This window comes from Microtus pennsylvanicus, chromosome 1 (assembly GCF_037038515.1).
Source record: "Microtus pennsylvanicus isolate mMicPen1 chromosome 1, mMicPen1.hap1, whole genome shotgun sequence".
Classification (NCBI taxonomy): domain Eukaryota; kingdom Metazoa; phylum Chordata; class Mammalia; order Rodentia; family Cricetidae; genus Microtus; species Microtus pennsylvanicus.
The window spans coordinates 156,606,992-156,634,783 of record NC_134579.1 but is presented as its reverse complement, the minus strand read 5'-3'; the positions used below and the strand labels follow the sequence as shown (position 1 = coordinate 156,634,783).

The following is a 27,792-nucleotide window of genomic DNA, read 5'->3' as shown; positions in this document are numbered from 1 at the left end:
TCAGTTTAGTGTCCATGGCTTCTGAGACACAATGTGCCTTCCCGTTTATGAGAGAATAACATCCTCTCTCAGACAGTGAACTGTTCAGGCCCCCTTGAGTTTTTCTATATATTTCCATAATTATCAATGTACCATGGAAAATTGCTAGGACAGTTGGTATTAGACATTAAACTTGTATGTCCAATATGGTTTGCAAATATTACTGCATCTTGATAACTAAGAATGTTTTGATACTAGCAATTAGTATTATATTGTGTTTTTGATAAAAGTATAAAAAGTCTGGTTGTTCTAAAAAATTGTCACAGCCCCAGTTTTCTGTGACCCCTCCAAATGGCTTGATTTCATATCTCATGGCCATAACAGGGAACTCTGGCCAGGCGAGTAGGTATAAGAGCATACAATTAGCCCAACAAAAGTGACTTAAGAATAAAAAGTATCCATCTCCATCTTGTGCCACTATCTGCCAGTACTACTGATAACCTGACTTTGATTGATGGAAGGAGAAAACTGACCCTTGAAAGTTGTATTCTAACCTCCACATGTAAACTATGAATCCTGTATGCAGGCTTCCTACACACACAAGCACATACATATTACACATATTATTTGTAATATATAAATATATACATTTACTAATATATGTGCATATATGAATATGTGTGTAGCTATATATGTGTGTATGTATATATGTATACAAAATTAAAGCCTAAGGGGCTAGGAAGACTACTTAGTCTATAAATCACTTGTCATATGTCATTGTAGTTTGCCTCAGCTTTCAACTTTAACACAGTCTAGGATTATCTATATAAGTCTGCTACTATTGGGGGTTACTTAGATTATACTACCCTGTGAATGTTTGTGAGGATTTTTTAAATTGCTAATTAAAGTAGGAGGGCTCATCCCATTATAGGTTGGAGACTATTGCTAGGAAAGAGCATATGTTAAAGAAGGGTAGCTCAGCAAGTCAATAAGCACTATCCCTTGGCTAACTTCATGCTCTTGCTTTTAACTTGCTTTTAACTCCTGCATAATGGACTATTACCTAAAAACTGAAATAGATCCTCCATACACATACCAAATGGGAGAATCTTTATATTAAGCAAATTTTAGTCTTTAGTTTTATTTGTACTAATTAAGCAACTGGGAAATTTCATCCATTGATTAAATTCTAGTGGCTGTTTGACTAACAGTTGACTAACTTATTAACACCAAGTGATCACCTCTTTTAGTAACTCACTATGAATATTGATTATGACCACAAATTGACTATTATAATACTTGTGACTGGTTCTTACATAATATTCTGATTAACTCAGGTTTTAAGCTTATTTTTGGTATATTATAGATCCATGAATATCCAGGGGTATGACTGATAGAAGCACAATGTGTGTGTACCAGATTATGTTTCTTATTGTTAGATAAGAAATAAGCAAGCTATTCTCCATTTTTTGATTTATCTCTTATAACTGGCTAATTGTACATCAAACCAACTCAAGCTATAATCATATGTAAGAGGGAAACCTATATTGAGAAAATGGCTCCATAACATTCAGTTGTGGGACATATCATTATTTAGTGACTGATGGAGGAAGGTTATTGGTTAATTAATAAAGATTACTACAAGTGACTGATGAAAAGAGCTCAGAATATGGTGGTTGGTGATATCCTTGGCCTGACATTCTGATATTTTATAAGAAAGCATGGTGAGAAAGCCACAGTAAAATGGAGGTAAGCAGCAGCTTTCTGTTATCCCTGCAAAAGCCCCTGCATCCAGATTTCTGCTCCACTTGAGTTTCCATCTAGACTTCCTTTGATGATAAATTGTGATATGAAAGCATAAGTTGAATAAAGCGTCTCTTCTTCAAGTGACTATGGCTAGCATTCTATTCAAGTAATAGTTACCCTAACTTAGAAAATATAGAAACATCATCTAAATTCTTAAACATTTTTTAATTTTAACATTTCTTAAACAAACAATGCCCTATATTAGTAGTTTTTGAAAGGTTTAAAGAATACCTGTCTATCCGAAATACAAGTTTGTACGTCTAGAAAACCTATTCAATATAACTAAAAGCTTGACTATTATGACTATCTATTAACCTATATTTCTAAATTAAACATTACAACCTTAATGAGTTGCATAAATACAATACCTTAAACTAGAGCAGAAAATACACATAATAAAATTGACCTTAAGTTTGTATCAGTGGTCCATGATCCATACCAATGCAAAGTATTCATCTTTCTATCATAGCACCCTTTAAATATAAACAAACATTTATAAACATTATTTGGGAATTCGACATTGTTCTCTTCAAACTGGTTCTTGGTTTTTGTTTGGTGAAGTATTTTTCAGCATTCACAAGAGAACTTTTGGGTAGTCTTGGTCCATCAAACCATATTAGTCTAGAAAGAATCCACAGGTTTTCATTTTCTGTGGAAACAGAAGCAGAATCTCTTTTCCAAAACAATATATCCTTAGACCCAAATTTTGAAGTAAAGATACCTTTGAAGTTTATATGTTGGTTCATCTTAGTAGACTCTAGAATCAAATATCTCTCTGTAGTCAAAAAGAAAACATAGTAATATATATATATATATATATATATATATATATATATTTCAGACTCTGTCTGTATATCCCATCTTTACATGGCTTATTTTTCTCTACTCATTTAATCTATGCCTTTCTGTATTCTGTCTCTTTAAAGACTTTACTTTTATATTCCTTTTCTTCTCTCTCTCAAATCTATGTATATTTTGTAACATACTGTGACCTGTTAAGAGGTATATTTCTAACTTAATCTGTCTTTGTTGGATATCTATAGTTATTTTTTGAACAGGAGCACTTTTTTTTTAAAAAAATGCTGAGTAGGCATAGCAAGGACTAACTCTGTGACATTGCCTGCTTGCTCTACCTAATTCACCATGGCAGAGGTATGATCACTGTCTCTGAGAGTTGTGCATATTGCCCAAGCTATAGGGTCACAGGAGGTCTGTGTCACCATTAAGCAATTTGTAACATGCTTCTCACAGACCCCATTTAAGTTCTCAGGCTCCTGAAAGAAACAGAGCTGTTTGTGCAACTATCATAAACCAGTAAGTCCTCCCCTAAAGAATATGTGCACCCTTAGCTGTCAGAGCTGAGTCAAGAAGAGCTCTCTTAAAGGAGACACAACACCCCTGCTTGCTGCCAGTAAGCAAAGCCCTTTTGAAAAACACATGGCTAAATGGCATTGGGTTTTGATCTTACCTCATGTACTGGCTTTGTGGGAGCCTAGTCTGTTTGGATGCTCACCTTCCTAGTCTTGGATGGAGGGGGGAGGACCTTGAACTTCCCACAGGGCAGGGAACCCTGACTGCTCTTGGACTGGAGAGGGAGGGGAGAGGGAGAGAAATGGGAGGAGTGGAAATTTTTTATAATAATAATAATAAAAACAATAAAAAAGAAAAACATGTGGCTACCCATAAGTTGAACTAAACTTTGCTTTCTTGGATCTAGAATTACTTTCCAAGCTTTCTCAAGTTTTATGTGGATGTGGTTGCCCACATTGTGGTGCCAATTTGTAGACAGAGGCTGCTTGATCATCCTCAGCTTTCCAGACCTGAAATAATCACACAGAAACTGTACTAACTCTAACACTGCTTGGTCAATGACTATTATATTCCTAGCTAGCTCCTACATTTTCAATGAACCCATTTCTATCATTCTGTGTGTCATCATGAGGTTTGCGGTTTACTGGTAAGATTCTCCAGAGTCTGTCTCCTTCAGCAGCTACATGACTTCTCTCTTTGTCTCTATCTACTTTCTCCCCTATCTCTGCTTGAAATTCCCACCTTGATGTATTCTGCCTTGCTGGTAGGTCCAAGCATCTTTATTAATTAACCAATAGTTCACAGCATATGGAGGGGTTTCCCATATCAGAGATGGAAGATGGAATAAATTGTTTTGGAGAGAATATCTACTCCTGAATAATTTGTTCAGCCTGGTGCTAACTGTACTGGACAGAAATCTCAACAAGCTAAAACTGTTTCTCTTTTTTTATTTTATTTTATTACTTAGAATATACCAATCCAAATTCCCACTACCTCCCCTCCTCCCACTTCCCTCTCACTCCCTCCACATACACTCCCACCCAACCCCTCCAATCCTAAGAGAGGGAAAGGCCCATTGCCCTGTGGAAAGTCCAAGGTCCTCTCTACATCATCTAGGTTGAGCAAGGTGTACATCCAAAGAGAACAGGATCCAAAAAAGCTAGTGCATGCAGTAGAGACAAATCCCAGTGCCAGTGTCATTGGCCCCTCAGTCGGCTTCAACTATCAACCACATTCAGAGGGACTACTTTGATCTCATGCTTCTTCAATCCCAGTCCAGTTGGAGTTGGTGAGCTCCCATTAGCTCAGGCAAATTGTCTGAGTGACTGAACCCCTCATGGTCTTGATTTTTTGCTCATACTCTCCCTCCTTCCACTCTTCAGCTGGACCTTAAGAGTTGAGTCAAGTGCTCCGATGTGGGTCTCTGCTTGTGTTTCCATCTGTTGTTAGATGAAGGTTCTATGGTGATATTTAAAATATCCTGAGTCTGACTACAGGGCAAGGTCAATTCAGGCACCCTCTTTTCTATTACTTGGGATCTTAGCTGGGGTCATCCTTGTGGATTCCTGGGAAATTTTCTAGCGTCAGGTTTCTTGCTAACTCCAAAATGGCTCCCTTATGTAGAAGGAAGGGGATAACGGGTAGAGGAGGAAAGAAGGCGAGGGTTGGGGAGAACATGAGGGAATGAGATAGTCAAGATGAAGGAAGGACAGAGATGAAAGCTAAACTATTTCATAAAGCATCTTTTAGAACCCTTTCCTGGCCTCTTCATCTCCACAGATGGAGTATTGAGTTTTTAGAGTCCATACATTTGTACCTGATGCCCAGATGTTGGCATTATTCCATTAAAAGTCAATTTTAATTTTGGAAACAGCCCAAAGTAAACAAGGTCATACCAAAAGAGCCAGTGTTTCAGATGTTAGTATTAGCACACAAACTTTTGGTAAGTCCTGCAACATTACCTAATCAATTATGATTGTACATGCAGGAAAGCAAGGCTGTCCAGGTTAATGATAGCCATATAACAATAACACTGTGAATTAGTTCCTTTGTGAAGATGTGACAGATTATGATACCCTCAGATGAGCAAGCTCATGGATCCAGTGTACTCATATACGTATTCAAGGTATAGGTACACTCAGTTACTTTCTCCATATGGCTGAAGCAACCCTCTAATCAGTGAACTTTCCAAATTTCTTCCCAATTCTAGGAGCCCACAGTGACTATTTTTATCTTGACTTAAGGTCAGAGATTTCAAGCTTGTCAGAGGCCAAATTCCAGTATATCTACCAAAGACATGGTCACTAGATGTTGTCTCCTCAAGACCAAAAAAAGGATGTTTGACTAAAGGTGTAGTTAGTAGATGCTTTAAATATTAAGGAAGTTTATTTACTTGTTTATTCCCTGTGTCGTGGAAAGGAATTTTTTATACCCCTTCTGTTTGGGGTATAGTGTTATAAGGTCTATGAGAAATAAATTTGGGGATGCTACAGTATTTACTGAGATCCCTCATGACTCTACCTTGATGCAGGGCATCCTTCTGTATATGTAATGCTTTTACTGGTTGATGAATAAAGCTGTTTTGTCCAATGGCTTAGCAGAATAAAGCCAAGTAGGATATCTGAATGGAGATATGGAGATAGTAGGCCAGCTCAGAGAAACACCATATAGTTGCTGAAGAAGAAAGATTCCAGAAACTTACTGGTAGGACACAGGCTTGTGGTGATACATGGATTAATAGCAATGAGCTAATTTAAGATGCAAGAGCTAGCTAGGAATAAGCCTGAGTCATTGACCAAGCAGTCTTGTAATTAATATAGTTTTGTGTGATTATTCATGTCTGGATAACCAGGAAACAAACAAGCAATCTTTTTATACTACCTTCTAACTTTTTTCTTTTTCTTTTTTCTATCCTCACTTCCTCTTTTCAGGTATGTTTGACAGGTCAGCTGGTACCGACCAATGACACCCATACTTGGGACCTCAAAACAGGGGACTAAGTGATGGACAACATGAGTGAAAGGAGTGCTCAAATAATCCTAAGTGGAAGTGCAGTGAGAAATTTGGGGGTAAAATTGCAAATACTGAGAAGAAGAATAATAGACACCTGTTTATACATTTGCTTAAAGAAATGCTAGAAGCCAGAGAAGCTAAAGTAGAGCAGCAGCACGTATAGAAATCTTTAGAGTTTCTAAAGCAGAAGTGACCCTGGTTTGCCAAGCATGTGACCTTGTTTTAGACACATGTGGGAGAATTGGAATGAGAAATCCAACAGCATTATGATGAGTATGGGCCTGGAGGGGTCCTAGTGTATGCTCTTAGTCTGTGGGCACTTATTCTGTACAGTGTAGGTTTGCTCCCTGACTGACAGAAGGTATATCTTCTTGAAACAGTTAAAAGTAAAATAAAGTTCTCTGTACTGCCTCTGCTACCACTGGACCCTGGTGGGAATAACAATCTGTAGAGCTTGAAACCCAAAACCAGTGGACAGCTGTGGGATGCAGCCTGTGTGACGTGTGATCCTGCCCCACCTTGCCCCAGCCATATGCTTATGAGAATGATAATGCTGCCCATTAGGCTGCATTGAAACCTTTTAGAAAGAAAGTCTCTCCTCTTTTTTTTATATGACAAATTCATTTCCCACTTCCTCCCCTCTTCCTGATCCCTTCACCTTCCCCCAACCCCTATGATACTTTCCATCTGCTCCTCAGAGTAGGTAAGGCTTCCCATGGAGAGTTAACAAAGTCTAGCACATTGTTTTGTTGCAGGACAAAGGCCTTCCCTACTATATCTAGGCTGAGAAAGATATCCCTACAGAGAAAATAGGTAAAAAAAAAAATAAAAAAAAACAGAATAAGCATTAGGGATAAATTCTCACTGCCAGTGGCTCTACATTCTGCTGCAGCCATACAACTGTCACCCACATTCAGAGCACCTAGTTTGGTCCTATGATAGTTCCTTCAGTGACAGGCCATAGTTGGAAGGCCTCCATTTGCTCACATAAGCTGTCTCAATGGGTATCCTCATCATGGTCTTGATCCCTTGGCTTATACTCTCACTCTTCCCTATCTTTGGCTGTACTTTGCGAGTTCAGCCAAATGCTACACTGTGGTTCTCTGCACTGCTTCCATCAGTTGTTGGATGTAGGTTATTGAATGACATTTCAGATGGTCAAGAATTTGACTATAGGGCAAGGCTAGTTCAGGCACCCTCTTCACTATTGCTTAGGGTCTTAGCTGGGGGTCATTGTCATAGATTTCTGGGAATTTCTCTAGAGCCATGTTTCTTGCTAGCCCCATAATGTCTCCCTCAGTCAAAATATCTCTGTCCTTGTTCTCTCTCCATCTCTTTCATTCCCCCATCTCGACCATTTTGTTCCCTCCAATTCTTTTCCGCCTCCCCTTCTCCCTCATGTTCCCCCTTTAACTTCCTTTCCCTCCTAACCCCAGGCTCATAATTTTCTTAGGAGATCTTGTCTATTTCTCCTTCCCAGGGGATCTATGTATGTTTGTCTTAAGGTTCTCTTTGTTACTTAGCTTCTCTGTGGTCATGGATTATAGGCTCCTTATCCTTTACTTTACAGCTAGTATCACCAATGAGTGGGCAAATAAGACGCCTTTCTGGTGCTGGCTTTCCTCACTTAGAATGGTTTCTTCTAGTTCCATTTATTTACATGCAAATTTCAAGATATCATTGGGTTTTTTAACAGGTGAGTAGTACTCCATTGTGTAAATGTACCACATTTTCTATATCCATTTTTTGGTTGAGGGGAAACTAAGTTGTTTCCAGGTTCTGGTTATTACAAAGAATGCTGCTATAAGCATAGTTGAAAACTGTCCTCATAGTATGGTTGAATATCCATTAGGTATATGCCTAACACTGGTATTGGTGGGTCTTGCAGTAACTTGATTACCAGTTTTCTGAGAAACTGCCATACTGATTTCCAAAGTGGTTGTACAAGTTTTCATTCCTGCCAGCAATGGAGGAGTGTTTCCCTTACTTGTCATCCTTCCCAGAATAAACTATTGGCAATTTTGATCTATTTTGATCTTAGCCATTCTGACAGGTGTAAGATGGGAGTCATTTTTTATTTGAATTTCCCTGATGGCTAAAGATGATAAACATTTCCTTAAGTGTTTTTCAGTCATTTGAAATTCTTCTGATGAGAGTTCTCTGTTTAGATCTGAACCTTGTTTTAAAAATTAGATTTGTTGATATTTTGATATATAATTTTTGAGTTCTTTATATATTTTGAGATCGATCCTTTGTCTGATGAGGGGTTGGTGAGGATCTTTTCTTATTCAGTAGGCTGTATTTTTGTCTTATTGACTGTGTTCTGTCGAATGATGCAGGCCAAGGAATCCCATGCTAACTACAAGATACACTAATTATATTTTCTTTATTATAAGGGGTAAACTCACAAAACAGGAACATGGAGTCCAACCTCAGTTGTGCAGCACTAGAACATCAGAGAGAGCGAACCCTGGGCAGGCCAGAGTTTTTCTCTGAGTGCCCAAAAGGTCATGCCCTAATCTGCTCCCACATCTTGAAGATCTTTGGCTGACAGATATTCCCCATCATTTCCCCCTTTTGTCTAAATAAGAGAGTTCCAAACCCAATACAAAACTTTATACACTAGGAAAATTTATCAAGTATAAAATTTGGATTACACCCAACATAAACAATATTAAGTAAGGAACACATGCTAAATGTTTTAATAGCATTCAATTCTAAACAATCTAATCCTTGACACAGAAATGGATTGTTAAAATCATAAGAGGAAGTTAACTATGGCTATCTAATCTTCAACTGCATCAAAGGCATGAAAAGGAAAATAATATTACTTGAGTAGGCATGAAGTGCAATCAAGGAGCTTTCAAAGCATGCAGTATATGACAGAAACAACTGGCTACCTGAGCAATCAATCAAAGTCTCATTTGCAATGTTGAAGCCACCAACTTTGAGTAAGGTCTAGTATAACTGACAGACCATTTTTTGAGGCAGGAAAATTTTCAGAGCCATCTTACTCTGTTTTAGCAAAAAATTTTGCAGTGTTTTTCTTTGTGTATTGCTTATCCAGTCCAGATACCATGTACTTTGTCAGTGGTTGAAGTATAGAAATTTCCTTGCCCAAAAGCCAGTAGTATGAAGAAGAAAACAAACTCCAAGTGGAGTGTTTTTAGTCTCAATATCACTTGGGAATAGATTGGTGCTGTCAGGAGAAATCATGTCTCACATCAACAGAACCCTAAGTTATTTAAATGCCATATTCTGCCGATTTTGAAGTGGTTGAAGATAACCTATCTTGGCACAATAAAATCTTTATGTATCTAAAGAACATAATTAATCTTGTTACATGTATAACAAACATGAATAAATATTGCCCTATAATACTTAATACATGTATAACTTAAAGACTAAGATTTCATATTATAATAATAAATTTCTGTGAACAACTTTGCAATAAATGAGGAAAATCACCTCAAAATGTAAACAATGTATAAGTATCTTTATCAGAGGTAGGAGTATATAATGCAATATGAAAATTTATCCTAAAAATTATATCAAAATAGAAAATGTCTTAGACAGAGCTAGAAACATACATGCATACAATCTGACAAAATACTTTTGCATAGCTGTACAAATATTGTAAACAGAAATAACAAATACAGTTTAAGTTTGTATCAATATACAAGAAACTATACCAATATAAATTGTCAATTAATAATAGTTCACAAGTATTTACTCTGTTACTCATTATTATTATTATGAGTGTGAAGAAAGTCACACTAAGTTACCTATTATCCCACTCAATTTTTCCTCTTCTTCTGCAATCTCTGGGCCTACATAGTTTTTACCCCAACACTCTACCCTATACAGGTAATAATCAAATTCTAAATGGTGTCCCCAACCATAAGGACAAGTGGTTGTTGGGAGAGGGGATTCATATTCCAGAATTGGTTCCAGCTGTCATGAGGACAATGTCCTTTTTATGGGATCCTATAAAAGCAAGGCAATGGTTAAATTTCAAGATTTCTGTCTACTGTGATTGCAAATTATTTCTGAGTAGTCAATAAGGCTTTCCCAGAGCTCTTATTTGGAGTTCTGGGCAGAAAGCTGTGAGAAGATGCACCATTTCATCATCTGGTACCCGAAACTAGTCTTATAGTAGCACTACCAGTATCATGTTGTAATCTAAACCAGGTGGAGCTTTTGTTGTGGTGCCCCATCCTCTTCCTGGAGACTTCAAAGATTACTGTAGGAAAAAGATCTGTAGGAAAGTTTACTGTTCATTATGGAATACGTAAACATTATTCACATAGACATACATTTAATGACAAATATGATATAGATAAAATAGGCCTGGAGAGAGTAAAATTATTCCTACATTTTTTTTTCTATCTCATACAAGATGACACCTGACATAAGACAGAACCTCTGATTTTTTTTAAACAACATGCTTAGGCTTAAAGAAGAATAGCCATTGTCCACCTCCAAAGCCAGCTCTATATATTTACACACACATTATATATACATATATATGTATATATATACATACATTCATAAACACACACACACACACACACACATATATATATTATGCCTTTTTGCTTGGGGATGTTTTCTGGATAGTTATTTTTATTTTCTTCTTTCAGCATCTAAAGATCCAGGATCTTTTGAATTTTGAAGGCGTGTGTTTTCATGTAAAGATAAGAAAAGAAAGCTGCCCCATCTCTATATAGTTGTTACCTTTGTGGGTGTGCTGTCATTTCTTTTCAATAGGATTATCTTTTTCAAACTGAATCTTTATTAATTTTTATGGTATCCATAGCTTCTCTTCTCCTGTGAAAACAAGAGCAAAACTCCTTCCCCAATGGAGTACATCTCCCGGTTTCCACTGTGAAGTCCATGCATCCTTGAAACATACCAGCTGATTTAATTCAGAAGTTTTTTCTATTACCCAATGTCTCTTTGCTGCAATTGTTCCTTTCTCATTAACATTAAGAAAATTCAAGGTTAATATAGCATTGTGTAATCTATTTCTGGGAATATTTTCCATTCCTCTCTGTTTGTTTAGCATACCTTTTATAGTTCAATTTAAACTTTCTATAAGTGCTTGACCTGTAGAATAGTTTGGTGTACCTGTAATATGCTTTATATTATAATAAGCAAAAAAAAACCTGCTTCACTTTCTTAGATACATATGCTGGACCGTTGTCTGTCTTTATTTGTGCAATAATACCCATTATAGCCATAACTTCTAATAAATGCATTATGACTGAATCAGAGTTTTCTGAGCTCAAGGCAGTAGTTGCCCATTGAAAACCTGAATAAAAATCTATGGTTTGGAACACATATTTTAATTTTCCAAATTCTGTAAATTAGAACACATCCATCTGCTAGATCTTATTCCTTTGAGCACTTTATGGGTTATTCCCTGCAGGTAATGGTATTTGATTATAGAAACAGCAAGTAGGACATTTCTTTATAATCTCTTTAGCTTGTTGCCATGTATTAGAAAATTTTTCCTTAAGACTTTTCTATTGAAATGATGTTTTTCATGAAATTCTGAGGCCTTCAGCACACTTCTAATCAATAATTGATCAATTTCTGCATTACATTGTGCTAGAGGACATTCAAGACCCATATGGGATCTGATGTGTGTTATGTATACTGGACAAAGCCTATTCCTTGATTATGTCTTGAAACTGAATGAGTAATGAAAACAATTCTGTATCATCTGGTATATATTCAACCATTTCAATATGCAAGACAACTCTTTCTGCATATTAAGAATAAGCACCTATTTGAGAGGTTCTTTAAAGTCCCTTAGTACCATGAGAATAGCATATAATTCTGCATTCTGGACAGAATTTTTACACCGTACTTAATTATTCTGATTTTCAACCTGCCTTCATGATTTATACACATCAGTATTAAAAGTACAGACTCCAGTTATTGGCATGTCATGCACAATTTGCGGAAAAATCCCAAGTAGTTCTCTTTATAAGGTTAAGTCTATTGCTTTTGGGATAATAGCTATTAATTGCTCCCTTGAAATTAACACAAGCCCTTTGCCAGGTTCATTGTCTGCCCATAACTTTTTAATTTTATTAATAGTAAAAGGCAGTATAATCTCTGCTTGGTCTATACCAGATAGTTGAAGAAGTCTCAATTTTCCTTTTATAATTAATTCAGAGGCTTTTTCCACATAAAGTTTTAATTTTTTACTTGGTTTATGTGATAAAAGATCCATTCTAAAATAATATATTCCCTCTGCATTAAAATTCATGCAGGAGAAATTCTGGAAGGCAATATGAACAGAATAAAGTTAAAATTTGGAGTCATCCTATTCACCTGCTTCTCCCTGTAATTTCTCCTCAGCTATCATAAATTCTTTTTCTGCTTCAGCTGTCTATTCTCTGGGGATATTTAAGTATTTGTCGACATCTAAGGTTGTGTTTAAATGAATTATTATATCAGGTGTTATCCCAACCACCAGTTGTAGACTGGAAATATCTCCTAATAAGCTTTGAAAGTTATTAAGGGTCCACAATCAGTCTCTCCTACTTTGTGCCTTTTGTGTTCTGAGTTTCTGTAAGCCTATTTTGTAACCTAGATAATTCATAGCATCTCCTCTTTGAATCTTTTCAGGAGCAATTTGTAATACCCATTTAAATAAAACTTTATTTACTTCTTCAAACATTTTTTTCTAAAGTATCTGCATTTGAATCAGATAACAAAATGTCATCCATGTAATGGTAGATTATAGACTTAGTAAACTGATTATATATTATTTGCAATGACTGACTGAAAAACTATTGTTACAGGGTGGGGTATTGAGCAGTCCCTGTGGGAGGACAATCTATTGGTATCTCCTAGTAGCCTGAGAATTATTATAAGTAAGAACTGTGAAGGCAAATTTTCTCTGTAATGCCTGAAACAATCCCACACCAGTTTGGAATTATTATTGATAAAATGGTTATTTATTTGAGGGAAAATTTTACAGAATACAGTCCTACATGACCAGGAAAGGAGTCTAATTGGTAGAACCAGACTCTGAAGCAAGAGAGTGAGAGGAGGGCTGCTTCTGCTTTTGAAAGTGAAAGAGACCATGCCCTAGTGGGCTGGTATCTCAAAGGCTATTGGCTGAAGGAGAGGAAGGAGCTCCTGCAACACCTCCCTCTTTTGTTTAAGAGAGTTCTAAACCTACTACAAAATTATATATAATAAGAACAAATATCCTATTCTGACTAGCTTAAGTCTTGTATAATAAATAACTTGGCCAAGTCATGAGAGAAAAGTAACTACATTTATCCAGTTTTTAACCGCATTAAAGATCTGAGAAGGGAAATAATGTTACCTGAGTAATTAGAAAGTACAATCAAACAACTTTCAAGACATGCATCAAATCACAGGGACAACTGGCTACCTGGGAAATCACCCAAAGTTATGTTTGCAATGTTGAAGCAACCAACATTGGCTAAGGCCTATAATAATTGACAGGTTATTTTTAAAGACAAGAATTTTTTCAAAATCATCTTACCCTGCCTTGGCTTCATTCGACAGTTTTGCTTATCCATTTTTGGATACTATATATTTTATCAGTAGTTGAGGTATGGGCAGTTCCTTGCCCAGAGGCCAGGTTTTCCAAGAAGAAGACAAGTTCCAAGTGGAGTGTCTTTGGTGTTCAACAATCTCTGGGGAATAGATCAGTGTTGACAGGAATGATTGTGTCTAACTACCACAGAATTCTAAGTTAGATTAAATGCCATTTTCTACTTTTCTTTGAAGAGGTTGAAGATTATCTATTTATACAGAATTTAATCTCTATGTATCTAAAGAACCTGATTAATCTAACTATAAATATGACAAACATAGATGACTTTTGATCTACAATTCTAAATACCTATCTAACTTAAAGACTAAGACAATAAACAACTGTGCAATAATTGAGAACAATGACCTCCAAATATAAACAATGTATAAGTATCTTGATCAGAGGTAGAAATGTACACTGAAATTTGGTAAATATGTGTGTGTGTATCAATACATAAGAATATTTTAAACAGAGGTAAAAGCATGCATGCATACAATATTTAATACGCGTGCTTCAAGGTGGATTTAAAACCCACTCAAAAAAACGTCAAACCAGGTGGCCAGTGGAACCCAGGAGGCATGGAATTTTTAACTGCTGACTTCACACACAGGCCAGGGCTGAGGGAAGGCTCATGCCAAGTTGAGCTGGCAGCAGGCAGCCGAGCCAGGGAATGGGGTGTGAATGGGGGAGTGGTTCTAAAACCAAAGGTTTAGAACCAGACAATGCATGAAACAATCCCACACCAGTTTGGAATTATTATTGAAAAGAGGGTTATTTATTTGAGGGGGAAAAACTTACAGAACACCGTCCTACACAACCAGGAAAGGAGTATAGTCATCGGAACTGGAGCCAGAAGCAAGAGAATGAGAGGGGGACTGCCACTGCTTTTGAAAGCAAAAGAGACCATGCCCCAGTGGGCTGGTATCTCAAAGGCGATTGTCTGAAAGAGCAGAAGGAGCTCCTGTAGCATCTCTGTCCTTTTCTTGTATTGGCATAATAAAGAAACAGTTCTTTAAATCCATAATTATGAGAAGCTCTCCTTTTGGTTACAGGGAAGGTAAAGAAATCTTTACCAGAGCCTGAATAACCTTGTTGATAGCCCTTAGATCTGTCACTATTGTTCATTTTCAAGATTTTTTAACAACAAATACAGGATAATTCCAAGGGCTGGTAGATTCTTCAATAAGATGAGCATCTATTTGCTCCTGTACCAACTGTATTAAGGCATGCAACTTTTGTTTTGTTCAAGGCCATTGTTTAACCCATATTAGTTACTCAGTTATCCATTTTAAAGGCAGGGCCATTAGTAACTCTGAAGGTTTGTCAATTTCTTTGTGTTCTTTTACAGCCTGGTGACCTTTGCTTATAATACCTTAGAACATCACCCCAGAATTATATGTTTTGGCAACTGCAGGAATGTTAATCTTGGTGTTCCATGGCTACAATAGGTCAGAATCCCACAAATTTACTGCAATATTAGTTACATATGGCCCCAGCTTTCCTTTCTGTACTCCTGGTTCTATGCTTTTAACCCATCTCTTGCTTTGTTTCACTTGACATAGGGCTCCAATTTCTAGGAACTGAATATCTCCAGATGCCATGATTCTAGAGTAATGATGCTTACATCTGCATGCATGTCTATTAAGCCCTCAATTACAATGCCACTTATACATACTCTTTGCTATTGTCTTGTATCATTTATAGAAGTCTTCCAGAATATGCGTTTCTTATTTCCTTCTGGAATTTTTGATTCATCCTTCATGTCTATTCCATCTTCCAGGCCAGTATGGTTTTTACAGTAGGCCCTGGATTTTTTAATTTTTTTTCACATTCTACATGGAGGCCTGCAAGAGGCCTCCTGAGGAGTTTCCTGATGGTATTGGGTTGCCTTGTCTGTCTTTTTTTGACCTACATTCATTGGTTGAATGTCAGTCTTTGCCAGGCCTCCTACATACACCTGAAAGCTAAGTCCTCCTATACTTGCCACTCCCAGAGGAGATATTATTCCTAGGAATTCCTTGTCTACAACCCTTTCTCAGATATTCTATTCCACCTTAATTAAAACATTTGGCATTTTGGTGTCTCATCATACCATTGGAAATTGTTTCTCCTACCCAAACTTCAGTACTATAGTTAAATGTCTCATTATTCATTGTATGTAAGATCCACTCATCTGTTGGTAACAATCTGACTTTTAAAGGCCCAAGGACCTTTTTACATTCTAAGTTAGCATTTTCAAAACCCAAATGTGTTTTGGATTTCTGTACCCATTTATCTTCAGATATCACTTGTCACACAGTAACAGTTTTCTCTACTTTGTATTCACTATAGGTGTTTTGAAAAATTCCTCCCCTATCCTCGATTCACAAGTCCCATTGCTTTTGATATTTTAAGGCAATATTCCTGGAGAGAAGTGAATATATGTCTAATCATCTCACATAGTGAGCAAAGGACAGGTCAAAGCAAGGGCACTTCCAAATGCCAACTTCCTTATATGATAATAAATCCTAATTAAAGAAATGCCACTTCTGTTTTAAGACTCCCTAGAGACCCATGGAATTCTTTCTCCATTTAGGTGTCACCATTGATGGTGGTAATCTAATAGTTATCTGAACCTCCATGAGCTTCCTGGTTTTCTCTTAAGAAAATCACCATATCAGGGGTTTTATGATACTATACTAGAGAGATATAAATAAATGTCTACTTATTCAATGTAGAGAACTGAAAATAGACCAAAATTTGGATACCATCAAAACATAGCATAGTTCATTGATATATTTATCGGGACTACTCCCAAGAGTACAGGCAGGGCTTACTTACAAGAGCATAAGTATCTCAAAGACTGATTTATCACCAAAGCCTACCCTAACATGGGTGGCCAAGCATAAATACTCTAAACATGAAGCAGACCAAAGAGATAAAAAGGTATGAAGATTAATTTTTCTATGTAGCTCAGTTCCTCTGAAATCCTTCTTTGCATGTCAACTGACCTGTCCTTCTTCTATGTAGCTCAATTTGTCTGAGAGAATTTCTCAACAGTCTTTGTTTTTCCTATATGCTAAAAGGTGAAAAGCCCAGAGGATCTGGCCTGTTCCTGGAACATCCTGAAAGCACTGATTTGCTTAAATTCCGAGTTTTATGTGCGTCATTGTGGACTGAATGCTTCTTCTCCCTTTTTTTAATATTAAAAATTTTTTTATTAAAAATTTCCTCCCCCTACCTCCTCCGTTTACCCTCCCCCTCCTTCCACTCCTCATGCCCCACTCCTCTCCCTCTCCCTCTCCAGTCCAAAAAGCAGTCTGGTTCCCTGCTCTGTGGGAAGTCCAAGGTCCTCCCCACTCTATGCAGGTCTACGAAGTTGAGCATCCAAACAGGCTAGGCCTCCACAAAGCCATTACATGCAGTAGAATCAAAACTCAGTGCCATTGTCCTTGGCTTCTCAGCAGCCCTCATTGTTCACCTTATTCAGAGAGTCCAGTTTTATCCCCTGCATTTTCAGTCCCAGTCCAGTTGGCCTTGGTGATTGTAACATCCTGTTTCTTCAAGGTCTTCCACCAAAATTGGAAGGGTTGTCGCAGAGGAAATTGCTACACAATATCAGGTACTGCAGACATTGTGCATCATGCAACTCAGTTAAAATTCATAGTGAATTTAAGATATAGATGATAGCATGATATTTAAAAAGCTTTCAACTTAGGTAGTAAGAAAATTTGCCATATTTATTTACAATGAATAAGGAAATACATAGTCTACAAAATTCTTTTAAGTTCTGAGAGAGACATGTTCATAGGCCTCAGTCTCAGTGCTCTTCTGCATCAGAACCTCTCTACACTCACATGCTGCTATGTCCTTCATCACCCTTTCCCAGCCTAACAGGCCTTTCCCCGAGTCTCTGTAAGCCATGACAGATCTCTTCCCTCAGATACAGGTAGGAAAACATTCCTCACACGATCGTTAATTAGGTATTGTGTTTCTCTTGCTGACTTATATATCAGCCCAAATCGTATGAGAGCCAGTGCTTTTCCACAGAAGATTTAGCCACATTTTGATCCATTCCAAATTCCTGAGAACACTTTCAATTTACTAGCCCTTCACAAGATGCCCTCAGTGTTTCCATTTCGTGCAGGATTATATCTGTTGGTCCTATGTAGCATGTTTATATAATTACCAAAGAAGTTTTTAATTCACTTTCCCAATCAGACAGTATGCTATATCTTCATATCCAGTGATTTTAGCTGAAGATCAGGGGTTTAGCATATTCTAACTAAAGTCAGAAAACTTTGTGCCTCTTGTTTCCTTAGCTGAGTTTAATGACTATTCTTTTTTTGAAATAAGTCATGACCCTGAGAACAAAGTTCTCTTTATTCTCAACTGGTTCCTATGAATTACTGACTTTTGGTTATATCAGGGTACCAATGTTTACAGGTGAGTCAGAAGTTATTTTTTTCAAACTTTTCTCTTGGGCTAATACCACATAAGGTGGATAGTTAGTGGACAGAGAGCATATATAAAACCAATAAATTTGTATTTCTTAATTAATTGTTGAACAATGAATAAACTTGCTTTCCTCTTAAAATAGAGTTGTAGAATTCAATGGCATCCACTCTGTGTTTTTAGATTGAGAACATAGCACATGCTTTTGTAGCACTTAATAGATATATTTGACTTAAATTTTAGAAATGTTTCTTATGTAAATTCTTCTAGGATAGGGCATTATTCACAATTCTTGTCATTGCCTGGGCAAGAAAAATAACTTCTATTTTAATTATAAATCAGCACTTATGATTAGTGTGCATTAGGTTTTATAAAGACCAAAAAAATTCCCATTGCAGATTATGACATTGATCCTTTTTTCTAACTGATACTTCATTAGATATCCAATAATTCCTGAATGACTACTTTTTCTGCATGGTGATTAAAATGTTCCACATAGGTTTCATAAAATTATCAACTTAATCGTTGGGTAGAATGACTTTTGTTAGACTGGAGTCTTGTGAACCACTCATACTTCTACACTAATCTCTTATATGACAGATGTTGATATTTTGAACAATTTCCGTATGAAATGTTTTTGCCTTTAGGGAAAGTGAAATAATAAGTACCTTGCCAAGAATGATGTTTCTTTGGAGACTCTCACAATAAACTTATAATTTCTTTTGGTAATTATCCAGTCAAAAGTTTCAGAACTTTTTGGCAACTAATGCCAGTGGAGACTCAACTACTGCAAGTGGAACCAAAATTGAAGTTCGGCAGGGAACCTAAATCACAGAGCCACAGAACTTTGTCCCAGATTTCACTCTCCCTCCCAGCTCTGCCTGTGCCACAGTGAGATTCTGTACATGAGCCTATTATACCACAGAGGAGGGACTCAGATGACTGTTTTTTATTCTAGGAAGTAATGCGTACAGTTAGATTAAACAAATACAGTGACAGTGAAGGAATAAACTTGGTGTTACGTTTTACTAACTTTGGTCATGTGAGTCAACAATATTTATTCAAGGTCTTCATATTTCTCACAGAAATAATGTAGGCATGTCAGGATATTACATTCATGCCCTTGCTTTCAAATACATCCACTTATTAGAGATCAGGTAATACTTTCTAGAATTTCACCTTGTGAGAAAAACAATCTGCAGTCTGCTGGGTTCATAAATGACAGTAAGATAATAGCCTTCTTACACAGGCACTCACATCTAGCTTTCTCTTGTATTCAGCAGTGTGTTAATTTCTATGACATGCTATTTCATTACAAATTGGTTGTCATGTTGTGGATATGAAAGTCAAAGGGAAGTGATTCATTTCATATTTATAACTGGGGTTTCTTTCTTGGGATCAAAACATAAATATATTTTATTCTGATTGAATGTGTGCTGGGACACTATCATATATATTTGAACAATATATATTTTTACAGTATAAAATCATTTAGGGTACAATGGCATTTTTGAGAAAAAGTCATATGCATGTTGAGTGTTTGTGTTTGGTATTTTGCCTGTGATAGTATTCTTAAATTCAGACATAGGATAACTATCCTTATGCATAGCCTTATGTTCATTCATTTCATGACTCCTCACTGTTTCCTGGTGGCCTAAATCACACTAAGGTGGATTGTTAGTGGACAGAGAGCACATGTTAAACCAGTAAGTTTGTATTTCTTCATTAATTTTTGAACAATGAATAATTTTTCTTTTATTATTAAATATAATTATAGAATTCAATGGCATCCATTCAGTGCTTTTAGATTGAGAACCTAGCACTTGTTTATGCAGGATATATTTGACTTTAACTTTAGAAATGCTACATATGTAAATTTTTCTAGGATAGGGCACTATTCCCATCTCTCGCGGGCAATCCAAGTTCTGTGTCTCAAAGTTTAAAACAGCCAAATGTTCAGTCTGCATTTTTGGTCTGGCTCCAAGGTAAACAGTACTCACTGCGTTTGGAAGTTTGGGCAGCAAGTCCATGAAGACTCTAGTAATCACCATCACCACAATCTTCCTTCCATTTTCAGCCTATAGCATGCATGATAGTATGAGGAAGTCAGGAACATTGGTTAGGGGGCCCTTTCCTCAGCCTGCAGCATGTTGGAATGATCAAGTAAGGAGCATAGGTTATCATTCTGATTCTTCTGTGAGATCATTCACAGTTATGATGTAATCAGGGCTGGTACACTTCTGCTAGATACATCAAACGAGTCATATTTCTTGATCCACATCCTGTAAAAAATACAGACATGCTCTTGACCACAAAGTAAGAGAGGATTGAGTCCTCTCCAGAGTTCAGTTCAAGGGTCCTTCCACCTCACTTTAGCAAAAGTCACCTTGGTGTCATCATGCAAAAATCTGTCTGTGGTAGGTTGTTCGTGGTAATCCATATTCAAGAAATTTAGAGTAAATATGCATGGATTAAGGCATTATGTGTGAATTAATGCATAATCTTCATTTTTATCTTTTCAAATTGTGTTTTTAAGGATGCTCCACTTTTTTGTCTTTGAGGATTATAATAAACACGTTGGGAACAAAATTGCTGCATGCTTTAATAACATATCAAAATGCATTGTCCATCTTTATGATTTTGGGGGTTCCCATGGATGAGAAGCATTTTAAGCACTGATTTTTTATATGCTTAGTGGCTTCTCCAGTTTGTGAAGTGGTCATCAAGAACCTCTCATATGCATATATCTTAATTTTCCAAACTATGCAATGTGAATAACATCAACTTGCCATAAATGCTAAAAGTAGTCATCAGGGATTTCCTAAAAGATTCAGTACAGGTAAATACTGTGGGCATATATCACATTGGTTAACAAATTGGTGAGCAGATTTTTATCTTAATTTAAATTGTTTTCTTAAACGTATACTATTTTGATAATTCAGAGCTTGTGATAGCTGAGCAAACTCAAACTGAGATAAAAAGACTAGTTTTGTAATACATCAGTTAAAGCATTATATTCAATAATCTACCTGAATAGGAAGATTTGAATTCTGTCTAATACGCCCTTCAAAACATGGCAACTTTCTTTGTTGTATGGCATTTTGAATTTGTTATAATAGCACTTTAACTTGTTTATTGCTAGTCCCAATACATGGGATGGCTTTTAGGACTTGAAAACCATTAAAAATATACTGACTGTCAGTATACCGATTAAGTACAAACTCTATCTGCATGAGTACCCGTCAGGGAGCGTCTATAAGCTATCTAGTTGATTTTGAACTGTGGTTCCCTTTAAGAATTTCACTTAGTGGCTCAAGTTCTCCTGTAGGATATTTTAAATAAAGTCTTGACCTTGAATGCTTTCTTAAAAGTTTTTAAGCTATCTTTATAATCCAAGTTATAAGTCTGTACATTTAAATTTTCACAGACACTTGTCTGGGCTTGGAGCTGCAGTTTTCTGAGGCTACTTTTTTGCAACTTGGTTGTCAGGCTGAGAACCAGGATCTGGGCTTGCAGCTGAAGCTGGGCTGCATGTTGGGACGCAAGTCATGCTCTCCCCTGCTTGGCTGTGTCCCACCGGGGTGCTTGGGACCAGAAGGCAAGTTCCATCCCATGGCAGAATTTCTACTGCATCCAGTTCCACCCCAGAATCACCTTTTCAGAAATGGAGGCTCATCAGCATTTCCTTCCCTTTTATCTTTGACTCCAACATTGAAATACAAAACGTTCATCTGACTCCTTCTCTAGAGGAACATTTATCTCGTGACATAGAGGAGATACCATTCTCTGAAGACTGGTAGGGACACTGGCAAAATAAGCCTAAGATATAGACTTGTAACTGTGACCCAAATAAGGATTTTGCAACTTCACCTTATATGGCAATGTCAGCTCTGAATTTGGGAGTCAAGAAGTTTTGTGAAAAGTTTTCTAGTTGTTGGAGGAGGGGCCACTTGTTTGTTTTCCAGCTGTGAGACTCTAGAAATAACCACACAGCAACCATATTATTTAAAACACTGCTTAGCCCATTAGCTCTAGCTTCTTATTGGCTAACTCTTACATCTTAATTTAACCCATCTCCAATAATCTTTGTGTAACCACAAGGCTGTGGCTTACTGGGTAATGATCTGGTGTCAGTGTCTGGCAGGGCTACATGACTTCTCTCTGCCTCTGCCTCCTTTCTCCCAATATTCATCTATGTTCTCCCACCTACCTCTATTCCCTGTGAAGGCCCAAGACAATTTCTTTATTCATTAACCAATAAAAGAAACACATAGCCCTTCCTTCTTCCTCGGCGCTACCTGTGAGGTGGCTGCCATCTCCTTTGCGGCATCATGGCTGCCCTCCGGCCTCTGGTGAAGCCCAAGATCGTCAAAAAGAGGACCAAGAAGTTCATCCGGCACCAGTCAGACCGATATGTCAAGATTAAGCGAAACTGGCGGAAACCCAGAGGTATTGACAACAGGGTGCGGAGAAGATTCAAGGGCCAGATCCTGATGCCCAACATTGGTTATGGGAGCAACAACAAAACCAAGCACATGCTGCCTAGCGGCTTCCGGAAGTTTCTAGTCCACAACGTCAAGGAGCTGGAGGTTTTGCTGATGTGCAACAAGTCTTACTGTGCTGAGATTGCTCACAATGTTTCCTCCAAGAACCGAAAAGCCATCGTGGAAAGAGCAGCGCAGCTGGCCATCAGAGTCACCAATCCCAACGCCAGGCTGCGCAGCGAAGAGAATGAGTAGATGGCTTGCGTGCACGTTTTATTTGTGTTTAAATAAAACCACAAAAACTGCAAAAAAAAAAAAAAAGAAACACATAGACAGAAGGACCTCCCACACCACCTGTTCCTAATTTCCAGAACCACATATGAGTGTCTTCACTATATACCCAAAGAGACATACTGAGGAGCTTCTTGATTACTCATGATTTCTGATGGGAGACACACATTTTTTGGACATCATGGAGAATATAAATGTCTGATAATTGAATGTTTTACAAAAACATCCATGTGTCTCATGGGACTCAAGGCTATTGTATGTATCATGCTTACAAAACTTGTTAGTTATTAATTTTCATAACCCATGATTGCCCAATTTTAGACTCTACAGGAGAACAAAATTAGTCAAAAAATCAGTGGTTATCTTCTGAAGTACGAATGAAGGAAAAAACTTGCTCTCATAATCTGCACTAGAAGTTACTGTGCTCTTTCATCAATGGGAAATGACATTTCTTTTTTATTCCAATAACAAGCTGTTTTCATTACTCTGGCTTTATAATTGAACTTGATGTCAGGGATGGTGATGCTTCCAGAAGTTATTTTATTGTACTGGATTGTTTGTCTATCCTGTTTTTTTTTTGATGTTTGTTTCCTTGCTTTTCCATATGAAGTTGAGTATTATTCGTTCAAGGTCTATGAAGAATTGTGTTGGGATTTTGAAGGGGATTACATTGACTCTATAGATTACTTTTGGTAGGATTGACATTTTTATTATGTTCACCCCACCTATCCAAGAGCACGAGAGAATTTTCCCCTTTCTGGTATCTTCTTCAATTTCTTTCTTAAAGGACAAAGTTCTTGTCAGACATGTCTTTCACTTACTTAGTTAGTGTTACCCCAAGATATTTTATGTTATTTGTGGCTATTGTGAAGTGTGATGTTTCTCTGAATTTTTTCTTGGCTTCTTTATCATTTGTATAAGGAGGACTACTAATTTTTTTGAGTTATCTTGTATCAGTAATGAATACCACATTACTTAAGGATTTTATCAGCTGTAGGTATTCCCTAGTAGAATTTAGTTTCATGTGGAAAAATAATCTAAAATAGCTCTCTCCACTCACCCATCTCATACCTAGAGTTCCATTCTTACTAGGGCCCTTTTACCTCTGAGATAGATATACATTTCCACTATCCTTATCACCCTTCATTAAATAATATCAGAGCGTTTTGGAAAAGAACTCATGAGCAGAACTCATTGTTCTGAACTCATTGTTTGTTTGGATAAACAAATTTCTGAGAACCAATGTTAAGAATAGCAAGATGCCTATTTTTTGCTTATTTAAAATATTTTTATATATTTTTGAGATTACATCATAATTATAATTCCCTTTCATCATTCCTCCCTCTATACTTTCCTATATAACACTATTTGTTCAACTTTAAATGAATTACCTCTTCGTTCAATAGTTGTTATATTTTACAAATACCCATATACATTACATAATACAAGCTGAGAGCTGCCTTTATGACCTGTCTCCTAAAGATGTTAGTGAAAAGTCTCTGAATTTGACTTTGATTGTCTTCTAAGGCATTCTTTTTTCAAAGTTGCTACTAATCTATACACAGGCTGCAAACCCTGGCCCATGCCACATAAGACCATAAATAGTGCACAGAATGCACCTCAGTTTTTCTGTGAGTCATGTTAGTTTGAAGGGAGCTCATCAAAGAATCTCAAAGTAGGAACCTAGGCCCAAGAACTAAAGCAGAGACCACAGGGAATGCTGATTGTTGACTTTCCCTAACTGCATTATTAGAATCACTTTTTAAAAATATTATTAGTAGCCACATGCCCAGGGTTAGCACTGACAGCAGTATGCTTAGCCATTTCACATGAATGATCATCAGTCAGGAATATGGGGTGGTTTCATTTTCTCCATTGAGGTTCCTTCCTCTCAGATACTCAGTTGACAAAAAAAAAACTATTCAACACAATTGATTACTTATGTCCTTGACTCACAGTCACATTGTTATTTGACCAATAAGCTTTACTTGCTCACATGTCTAATAGTTTTATTATCTCATGCTCAAATTAATATGAAGAAAAGCACTGCAATGTTTTGTAATTTTATTCAATTTTAGAATTTAGTTTACATACCAACAACAGTTTCCCATCTTCATTCTCTTTCAATTCCCTCCAACCACCTCATTTCTATTCCCCATAAACTCCTTCATCATCATTCAGAAAGGCTAAGGCCTCCCATGGCAGTCTAAAAAGCATGGTTTATCAAGTTGAGGCAGAACCAAACTTCTCACCCCCTGCATAAATGCTGAGTGTGATCCTATCATAAGGAACTAGATCCAAAAGTCAGCTTCTTTGTCTGGGACAGGTCCTGGTACCACTCTTATGGGACCCACAAACAGACAAGGCTACACATCTGATACCCACATTTAGGAGGTTTAAGTCAGTCCCATCCAACTCTCTAACTTTCAGTCTCTTAGTCCATATTAACTTGGGTCAGCTGTTTTGGTAGCATTGCCTGTCATGATCTAGAACCCCATGGCTCATAAAATTTCTCCTTTCTCTCTTCAACAAGATGGAATTCTACAGCTTGTCTGGGGGGATGCATGTTGATTTCTAAATCTGATTTGGTCAGTTACTGGCTGAAGGGTCTATGATGATAATTACGGTAAGTTAAAAAAAATGGAGTATTCCTTGGTTTTAACACACAATGGCAGGTATGGGTGATTGGACCATGTGGGATCAGATTTTCAAGGAGTAAGGAAAAAGAGAGAGAACAATGAAAGAAATATATGGATAGAGGAGGAATTATGGGGTTGGAGACAATCCTGGTGCCTGAGAAAGTCCCTAGAACCCACAAGGATGACACCAGCTAAGACTCCTACCAATAGAGGAGAGGGTACCTGTACTGCACTTTGGCTTTAAGCATTATAACTTTTAAAATTTGATCAGTCTTAAAAATTGCAAAATTCTAAAATTACAAATTCTCTTTAAATCTCAATTTTTCTACAAATGTCCAAGTCTTCCAATTCTATGGTCAGTAAAATCAAAATGATATACATTTTTGTATGCGAGGATGCATGTACACTCACTCTATCCACCAAGATTTAGTTGCTTTCCATGACCCTTTTATGCCTTAAAATCAGCAGAATATGAGAGACTCAAAGAGTACCAGATGTATCTGGCAGCATATGATATAGATGCTCCCCATTTTGCAACAGAGCTTCTAGATGTTGACCTTTTATAAATTCTTACAGAAACTTTCTTTCCTATGAATCGCTTTTTAATCACTGCATTTTAATTTCCCAGCCCCAGCTAACAAAGTGAGCAAAACAAATATTTTACTTCAGTGTGAAAATGTCTTATACATATAAAATGGTTCTTCATCTCTATATGTCCAGAACAACAGATTGCAATTACAAACAGTGTAAGAATAAGCATAATAGCTCTGCTACTCTTTTAAACTTTATAATTCAGGCCTCATCAATCTGCACTTTTACTTGCACTATCTTCCAAGTTCCCACAAAAGCTAATTACCTTCCAAACAGTTAATAACTTTTCCAGCCCAAAGTTCCATAACATTTTAATTATATGCATATAGTGGGACAATTATGGTTTGTATAATTTTTTATTACATGTTTCTCTTTGCATTCCATGTGATTTAGAGCACATTCCCTACAAATGATCAGAGAATACCAGATTCTTTCCTAAACTCTCATAACACATATTCTTTTTATTTTAGTTTATTTTTTCAACTAAAAATTTCCACCAGCTCCCATTCTTCCATTTCCCTCCCACTCCCCCCATTCCTGTTTCTCCTCCCTCTCCAGTCCAAAGAGCAGTCAGTGTTCCCTGCCCTGTGGGAAGTCCAAGGTCCTCCCCCCTCCATCCAGGTCTAGGAAGGTGAGCATCCAAACAGGCTAGGTTGCCACAAAGCCAGTACATGTAGTAGGATATAAACCCAGGGCCATTGTCCTTGGCTTCTCAGTCAGCCCTCCTTGTCTGCCACATTCAAAGAATCCGGTTTGATCACATGCTCCATCATTCCCAGTCCAGCTGGCCTTGGTCAGCTCCCATTAGATCAGCCCCACCGTCTCAGTGGGTGGGCGCACCCCTCGCGGTCCTGACTTCCTTGCTCATGTTCTCTGTCCTTCTGTTCCTCATTTGGACCTTGGGAGCTCAGTCTAGTGCTCCAATGTGGGTCTCTGTCTCTATCTCCATCCATCGCCAGATGAAGATTCCTTCCAGATAGAACTCCCCAGCACTCTCACATATTCTTTAACTTGACTCATATCTTCTCTGGACCTTCCTTTTTGTATACCTATTTTTCATTACCAAAAAGGGATTCAACTTTATCTTAAAACTAATGTATTCATAATGACTTGTAGTTAGTTGTATCAGGAGTCAATATTTAAGAATTTTATTGGATTCAACCAATTTCCTTCATGTTAAGGTATCCATAGTATTTTTACACCAATACTCATATTATTTGTCATATCAATGCTTCATCTACCTGTACAAGGGTAATGCTATGCAGTGCGGTAAAGAGTAATCAGTTTTGAAAGTATACAAATTTGCCTAAAGATTTAAGATTGTTGTGACTTTGAGAATAGTACTACCTTTGAGTGATTGCTAATGATTTATCTATATGCCTTCTTTCTTGTGAAGATTGTAACTATTTTTGGCATCTTTGATGGACTGATTGATTTTCATCTTGTAGCCTTTCAATAGTTCTGGATTAAAAAGGTAAAAGCCTTGAGTAAAAAATAACATTGTTTAGTACATGGGGAAAAGAATACAGTATGAATATTACAATGGGAACTTATTCCTTAGGCCTAATATTCCTAATATAAATGGAATGGGAATAGTCAATGTATATACAAGAATTTGGCGACTTCTAACTTAATGTCCCATAGAAAATACAGTGGC

General features: G+C 37.1%; 2 protein-coding genes across 2 annotated transcripts in view; one reads left to right on the top strand and one right to left on the bottom strand.

Moving 5' to 3' along the window:
* LOC142832944 (uncharacterized) overlaps window positions 1-27,792 on the bottom strand; it is a 776,034-nt gene that overhangs the window by 168,636 nt on the left and 579,606 nt on the right. The gene's annotated exons all lie outside the window — the stretch shown is intronic.
* LOC142833030 (large ribosomal subunit protein eL32-like) lies at window positions 22,410-22,929 on the top strand. The gene has a single exon (XM_075944054.1). It carries the CDS (start codon window positions 22,462-22,464, stop codon window positions 22,867-22,869), a length of 408 nt encoding a protein of 135 aa, XP_075800169.1. The 5' UTR covers window positions 22,410-22,461; the 3' UTR covers window positions 22,870-22,929.